At 46.6% G+C, this 8,325-nt stretch overlaps 1 protein-coding gene across 1 annotated transcript; it reads right to left on the bottom strand.

Annotated features, from left to right (window-relative positions):
- Positions 1–668: 668 nt before the first annotated feature.
- On the bottom strand, positions 669–6,957 carry fmr1 (fragile X messenger ribonucleoprotein 1). Its single transcript, XM_067247584.1, is given in 16 exon segments — positions 669–854; positions 1,479–1,561; positions 1,769–1,829; positions 1,831–1,982; positions 2,139–2,352; positions 2,473–2,559; positions 2,850–2,962; positions 3,168–3,246; positions 3,510–3,680; positions 3,842–3,958; positions 4,092–4,185; positions 4,416–4,564; positions 4,812–4,883; positions 5,587–5,680; positions 6,058–6,110; positions 6,700–6,957. Coding segments are annotated over 16 exon segments (1,752 nt in total). The 5' UTR covers positions 6,751–6,957; the 3' UTR covers positions 669–692.
- Positions 6,958–8,325: the final 1,368 nt, after the last annotated feature.

The following is an 8,325-nucleotide window of genomic DNA, read 5'->3' as shown; positions in this document are numbered from 1 at the left end:
TAACACACCCACCGAATGGGGAATTAACGGTTACTACACGGAACGTTAAGAGGCGTTGCTTAACGTTTCAAGAAACAACAACAAATAATAATAATAAAATATTTATTTTACAAGCTGTTGGAAAACGTCAAATTGTTTGAACGCAGCCCAGGAGAAAAAGGTGAGACAATGTGAGAGATGTTGATAGAAAAACCAGACCCATAGGAAACATATCATGACCAATTAGGGTCTTCTACTGAAACACCTTTAGATCAACAGCTGAGAAGAACAGTCCCGTGGGTAGCTGTCAGCAACGACTGTCTATTAGTAGAAAAGAAACACTCTGCCGCCTTCCCTTTCAATCCAAACAGAAAACCCTTCCGGGATTCCTTCACTGTACACAGAAAACTCCCCAGAGCCGGGCCGAGCCTGAACCAGAAGAGCCCAGCCCGGCCCCCACCCCCTCCCTCTGCGGCACCTCACAGCCGGGGGCTCCAAAGCACTTTGTTTCTGCCCCCCATCCGTTACCGGCTCCTCTTTGGCCTGACGAGTCTAACGTAGAAGCTTAGGAATCAATGACAAAGTGTGGAGGGTGTCTGTGTGTCTGTGGGTGTGACAGAGAGCGAGCCCAAGGTGTGTGTGTGTGTGGAGGGGGGGGACAAGGGGGGGGGGGGGGGGGGGGGGGAACGACGACACACACGACGACACTTGATCTACGACACCCCGTTGACCAGCGGAGGGGGAGCGGTGGCGTCGGGACTCTCCAGCTTGTCCTTCTTCAGCCCTCGCTCCTTGAAGGGCCTCTGGCGTGCCGGGCCGTCGGTGGAGGCGCGGGCTGCGTGCACGCTGCGCTCGTTGTTACCGTCCACGCGAATCTGTAACAGCAGCCAGTAGGATTTGTCAACACTTTCCTCCCTCTGAGAGTAAGTGCAAGGCCCCAGGTTCCCTCTGCGCTACTAAGAAATCTAATCAATATGTAATCCACCCAGTTGATTCACGGTTTGCTGTGATTAGCTGTACTGTGTTGTATGTATCGTGGGTGAGTGAATGGAGGTTCCATTTTACAATGTGTTTAATGGTTATACAAATTGTAGAATTTTTCATCATTCAATCGCCTTTGTGTATCAACACAAATGTGTATGCCTCTTGGGGTTTGATCCCCAGACTGTCAAAAAGCAATTTCTGAAAATGTGTATGTTCACAGACCATGCCAGTTCCTCAGAGGGCCAGATTCAACAGCTCCCTGAGCTCATTCTCAAGCCAACAGCCTTCCTAACACAGAGCCACAGCAAAGGAGCTAGAACGCACGCTAAGAGCATCCCCTAGTGGTGGAAAAGTATAACAAAGGCGGTGTAAGGCCTAGAAATTCTTGAAGGAGAAGCATCTAATGGGAGGAAGCTGAGAGCTTCTTCTAGAAGCATTCATGATGAGGGGGCAGAAAGGGATGCAAACTTTTAAGTCAAGACATCCTTGGGTGATTCTGGGGGTGAGACGCTTACCTGTAGAGAATCTTCCGGAGGCCTCATCTTGGTGTCCCGGATGTTACGAGGGCGCAAGTCGCTCCACTGGATGTCCTCAGGTGCTTCAGAGGAGGAATCACAGACACTGTCATTCAAAACAAGAATATGACGTACAACAACAAACACTAATCAACAAAACCGCTATATACCTCCCCAGGGTATAGATTCCGCAATGGACAGTGTAATGAGGGGCCTTGAACATCGAATACTACAACAACTAGCGAACACAGAAGACGAACCAGCAGTCCGGCTCTACTCCTGATCCTCACCTTTGAATCCTCCCCCGCCTCCCCGGCCTCTTCCCCCCCGGCCTCGCGGCCCCCCCCCCCCCTCTCTTCCTCTGGTCTGGCCGCTTGGGGAAGCCGCTGCCGCCACCGAGCCCGCCCCCCATGAGCTCGTCGGCGGGCGCCAGGGACCAGTCGCTGAGCTCGTCCTTGTGGTCGGACTCCGTCTCAGACGCGTTGGAAGCCTCCGAGTTGGTGCCTGATGGAGAACACGCACAGCACAGTTCCTAAAGTGGGCTTGGGAACAAATTCTTCTGATAAACCCTGATATTTACATTCTGAATGGACTAAATTGATAGCCACCCCCCACCCCTCCAACCCGCACACACACAAAAATGTTTGTCCACACAGCTACCTGAAGCGAAAGGGGGCCCTCTGCGTCCACGCGCCCCCCTGCTGTACGGCTTCCCCCCTCTCTGGGCGCTCAGCCCCAGGTTCAAGCCCAACCCCATGCCGTTGTCAATGACCAGTCCCTTCTCTATACGGCCACCCTGGCCTCTCGGCCCGCCGCCTATCTGCCGCAGCTGCTCGTCGATCTGCAGGCGCTCCATACGCAGCTGGTCCACTTCCTGGAAGAGGAGGGATACAGATGAGCCGTCGTCTGATTGGCCGGTGCTTTAGCTAAGCAGTGTAAAGCAGTCCATTGAGTGACAGGTTTGGTACAAATGCAGCAGGACGTCTGAGCTGACCTTCAGGTAGTTGAGGTGGTAGTCCAGGAGCACCTTGGCATTGGAGATGCTCTCCTTTGTTCCCACAAAAACAAACGGCACCATGCCCTGAGATACAGAGAGAGAGAGAGAGAGAGAGAGATACAGAGAGAGAGACAGAGAGAGAGAGAGAGAGAGAGAGAGAGATGGGGGGGGAAAGGGAGTTGTAAAGAGGATGAAATAAATGGAGAGTACAGGCAGGCAGTTACACATTAACACCCCCCACCCCCCTCCCCCAGCTGCCTCCCCTTATTTTATAGTCTATATCTATGGCTGTTTTTTTTTATGTCTTGCTGCAAAACTAAATTGTCCTCCAGGAACAAATAAAGTTGAAGTTGTTTTTCCATCAACCCACTGACCTCATCCACCAGTACAGGCTTCTTATCGTTCTCTGCCTCGATCCTCACTCGGACCACCCCTGACTTATCCACCACCTCCTGGATCAGCTTGCCATTCTTCCCTATCACTTTTCCTGGAAGCAGAAGGAAGCAGATTAAAGCAGTCGAGAGAGTCCATAGAGAACCTAATCTTAATTAACTTAGGCCACACACAATCATTGGGTCTACCGTTAGGTCGATAGGTCTTGGGGCCCAGCAAAGTTATTTATTTAATAATCAATACAAGTTTCTTGCCACTCCACCTCTTTGTGGTTTAGGGTCGGCCCAAGTTTGGCTTACCCACTAGGTTCCTGGGAACTTTGATGGCGTCTTCGGAGAACTCCAGGAAACTCCTGGCCTTTCTCACCGCCTCCTGGTCCTAAAGAACCAAGAACAGCACCAGGCTCAATCAATCACGGCTCATAGATGCGTTCTGGTCTGGAATTCAGTTAATTTATTCTGCCCTGTGATTCTCATTTGATTTGAGCAAGTTGTCTGGGGCTGGGTAGCAGGGCTTGGGTAGGTCCGATCATGGGCCTTGGTTGGGGAAGCTCCTAGGTGTTAGCTTGGGTAGGATCCTCAGTTTTGGCCTTGTTCTACATCCTAGAATGTAGCCAGGGAGGGAAGGGAGCTGATAGCTACCTCTCCGTAGATGTGGAAGGTGCAGGTCTCTTCATCCAGGTCGATGGTGGTGACCCCGGGGACCTTGCGGGCCTGCTGGATGTTGGCCCCGTGGGTGCCGATCGCCAGGCCCATGAGGTCATCACGCACCACAAACTGCTCATGGAACCGGGAGGCTAACTGTCGAGAACTCTGCGCAAGGACCAAGTACGCACACACGCGCACACACACACACACAGTGCATTAGCACACAGTGAGCAGCCGGGCATGCCCAATAAGAACCCATGAGAGCAGACGTAGGTGCACACAGTTGCTTATCGAGTTTGACGCCTTGACCGTGAACCTCTGTGTACCTCCAGCTGGCGACTGGCCTCCTCGTTCCTCTGCATCAATGACAGCTTGGTCCGCAAGCTCCTGAAGTGCATGTCGCTCATCATGTTGGCCCTCTTGGTGGTCACTTCATTCACCGACTACAGACCAAAGAAAAGACGAACACGTCCGGTACAAAAAAACATTATAGAAATGTATGGGTCTGCTATGCAACAGACCTGTCATTTCAGGGAGTCCAATTCTCTAATGACTTAAAGCAACAGCCAGACCCACCAGAATAAGCAGCTGCTTCTTGTCCGAGTCATACGTTATGTTAAACGCACCCACTGCTTTCTTGAAGTCCTTGTGTGCTGACTCTTTCGAACACCTGCAGAGAGAGAGAGAGGGGGGAGAGGGAGAGAGAGAGGAAACTTCAAACATTAATAACACAAAGCTGCGGAAGAGCCTTGAAAGATTAATGAAAATCTAATACATTGTTCTTTTTTTGTGAATGGCTCGTTTAGGTTTACAGCCTTCAACAATGTTTCAGGACCTAGCCTAAGTGAGAGAAAAAAAATAGAATTTGGAAAAAACGGATCACAATGTAGGCTTGCTTACATCTGCCGTAGATCCTCTGGAACGTCCAGTCTGATTTTCAGGAAGGTGTTTTTTGTAGCCGGCTTGTTGGGGTTGACAGGCCGTAACCTTTCCAGAGTGACTATTTCGTTGAGAGTGGCATCGCAAGCGGCATACTCGATCACATAAAACTAAAATTGGGTGGGCAGAAAAAATAAAGGGATTACAATGACTTATTGAGCAGACACATGGAGAGAACCACTAGTACATGGAATGACAGCTGAGCTTTCAGCCACAGCTAGAGAAAGACCTGAGAACAGCCGTTATACCCTCTGCCCGGGCAGGGGTGCTCTTACATGTTCAGCCCCCATTCACACTTCGCCTTGGGTCTATAGGAAGAATGGAAGAGGGCAAGTGTGAGGGCAAACAAACTCTCACCTCTCCTTTCACCATGCGGACCTTGGCCAGCCACCAGCCGCAGGGCTCCTTGTCGTTGGCTCGAGAATACACCTGGGTGGAACACAGAAGACACGTTTCATATATTGACACAACAGGTATGGTGCTGGATTGTAAATAAGGGGGGAAATCCAGAAGCATGTGGGATGTTGAGACACTAGCTCAGTTTCTACAGGCCAAGGTCCTCACACATACATGTGGACTGAGCTCGCTCAAACACAGAGAGGGCCAGCTCCCTGGAGTCTCCTCTCGCCATTGTAATAACTTGTATGTATGACAACGTCACGGCTCTCGATACGCATCGCGTCAAACTTACAGTCAAGCAACAACTGAGAGGACGTGGACAGAAGGGTTTTGTCAATATTCTTCCCCAACCGATTGACAGGTGTCTTCAGGTGTCTTTTGAGAGCGACTTTGTACGTTTTGATATGGTTTGAGATCACCAATGACCTTAACTGGTTTGTTTACCACTCTAGGGATTAACTGCAGCTGCACAAAGTGCTGCACAAATGCACTGATCTATATAGTTATATATATATATATATATATATATATATATATATATATATATTGTTCTGCACATGGTTAGAAATAGACCATTTTTTTACAGTTTCTGTTGAGTAAAAAGATCAATTACAAAGGGATTTATATATGCAGTTTGAGTATGGCCCAAAATCAGTCTTCAAAGTACACAGCTGGTGAAAGCCTCCATTGAATAGTAGGTGAGCAGTCCTTCTCCTTTACTTACAGCACGTACCTCTACTTCATCGCTCTCGTTGATCTCTTTCTGAAAACCAGTGGGTGGTGGAAAGCGAACATCTTGGAAGGGAATTTGACGCTCTGGCTGCCAGCTGAAGAAGAGTAAAATGTCAAAACCAAATTTGATGACAGATAGTTGCTGGCTTCTATTGTTATGCCACTGCCCTGTTCTCTTTCCATACTTTCACTGACAAATACAAAAAATATATTTTAGCAGTGTAGTAGTGCACATGAGAATGGGCATTTAGCTGACAGATGTAAAATCAATGAAACCGTACAGCTAATGCAGTGATAGGTGTTGCACCTTAATTGCAACTAACTTCTTTGCGCCATGTCTAAATGTCTTGGGTGGTAAAAGTGACATTCTTTCTTGCAGAAATTGTTCATAAAGCCAACTAGCTAGCCGGTTAGGATTACTTTGTTATGCCGATTTCCATAGCCTTCTCTACAACTGCTTTAAAGTACTCACTTGTTTTCAAATGAAACAGTGACAGTGCTTTCGTGTACGTCCTTCACATGGGCCTGAAAGGGAAAGGTGAGGGATAGATAAGAAGGTTGATTACAGCCACAACCAAATTAGAATCACCTGTACGTAACTAGCTTACCTAGCAAGCACGACAACATTAGCTCTATGCATTAGGCTTTCTGGATAGCAAATATCTTGGCAGATGTTAGATAGCTAAAGATAACCAGATAGCTAGTAAGCGTAGCTAACTACCAGAAGGGAATTCTTGAGAGCAGAGGTAGCAAACACAAGCTAGTAAACTGCAACTAGCAGTAGGGGTATTGTGGCTAGCTAGCCAGACTAGAACTGGAAAGGATGTGCTTGGCCTTGAGTTTGCAAAATCTTGCTAGTTGGACAGCTAGCTAGCAAGATTGTTAAGTGGTATCTGATTAGGTAGCGGTGTATCACAAATAGCTTGCCTGCTACTACAAGCTAGAATTGTAGCATAGCTATCATTAAAACTAGCCTAGCTAGCTGAGGCCTGTAGCTGACCCGTGTCAACATTATAACACGCTACCTCAATAACATATCAATTAGAAATATTTTGCATTATAAAAATATTAACGACACTTAATTGATATAATCGTACAGTGAAAATCAACATACCTTATAAAAAGCACCGCTCGTTCCTCTGACTTCCACTGTTAGCTCGTCCATGACACTAAATAGTTGCAAGCAGCGTTAGCTTGCTAGCCAACAGTACTCCAGTCGCGTGATAGCTACACTGCGGTGCTGACTCTTGCAACGACTCTACCGCTAACGGCAAATGCACTCAACTGTTTCGGTTTCCAATCATACAAGTAAACAATTCTAAGTGAAACGAAAGCGAAACATATACGATTATGTGACTTGCATCAATTGCTCTTGAGTGCATTGATGTCAACAGAAGAGCCTCCCTTTTCCTCAGCACGTGACAACTTGAGTACTGTAGCAAGTCCAAGGGTCAGCTGTCATTATTTCCTTCCTGCCATCTAGATCTCTCTAACACTACAAAGGTGGTTCCCTGCAGATCGTCTATTTGCATTACTAATGCAATATAACTTGTGTATGCAATTTTGGATTTCAAATGTTGACTGATTTTCGAAGTTCAAGTTATATAAATACCAATGGGAGTCTGATACACTATATATCTTCATATCGTATCATGCACTTTTAAACATTAACCAGATTGAAGATACCTTTTCTTCTTTATATGTTTTTACGCTACTGTATGCTCTTCCGGTGGTTGTAGATGGATTTGGTGACTATCGGCTCCAACCATCTATATCCGGTAGAACGCTGTTATTTTTGTAATTCACAATAATCTGTCAATTACCTTTGGCATAGCCGGCAAAAGTAAAGCTTGACCCAGCTCGCTACTTACTCTGCTTGTCTACAGTGCATGTCACTTCCAAGAGACCCCAGAGGTAATCAATTTCCATCACTGTCAGACTACCAAAAACCAACACTGTTTAACACTCATTTTGATATTTGTATACAACTTAACCCTTGTGTTATCTTCGGGTCTTTCTGACCCATCAGTCATTGTGACCCACCTTCGTATTGCGACAAATTTACCTCATACAAAAACAAAGTGAAGCATTTTCTTTTAACTGTCGGGCTGTCTCAGACCCCCCACATTGGAATGGTTAAAAGAAAATTATTTTTATTTGTTTTTGTATTGGGTAAAATTGGGTAAATACAACGATGGTGCGTTATGAACCTTTGGGTCATGTGACCCGAAGGCAGCACGAGGGTTAATTTGTAACCGTAGGAGATGGTAGGATGTGATATTACTTCAGGGTATTGCTTCAACAAGATAAACATAATGCTAGATGAGGCTTGAAATAATTGTACTGATTTGAGTTTTACTTTATGTCCATGCAACTAAAACAAAAGCTGGTGGTCACTTCAATGTCCTACCAGAACACACACAAAAAACAATTGTTCAAGGAGGAGAAAATGCTACATTTGGTAATGGACTAACTTTACTTTTGGAGAAATATATTTGAAGAAAAGATGGAAAATTGTGAGGGTCGACCAATCCTGCAGCAGCTAGCATTGTCCCTGCCAGGGAACGGATTTGTGTGGCACTTTCATTTCAATCGAGCAACTTCATAAGGTACACCTGGCTTTCCAGCAAGCGACTAGTTGTGAGCGTATTCCTGTTGCTGTGGTAATGAGAATTTGATTTTGGCAATGCAATGTACCTTTTTTGTGATGATGTAGCATGCTGTCACACTGCATAGTGGT

The sequence above is a fragment of the Osmerus mordax genome, chromosome 12 (assembly GCF_038355195.1).
Source record: "Osmerus mordax isolate fOsmMor3 chromosome 12, fOsmMor3.pri, whole genome shotgun sequence".
NCBI classification, from domain to species: domain Eukaryota; kingdom Metazoa; phylum Chordata; class Actinopteri; order Osmeriformes; family Osmeridae; genus Osmerus; species Osmerus mordax.
Note: the sequence above shows the minus strand (reverse complement) of the source record. Positions and strands in the feature narration are given on the sequence as shown.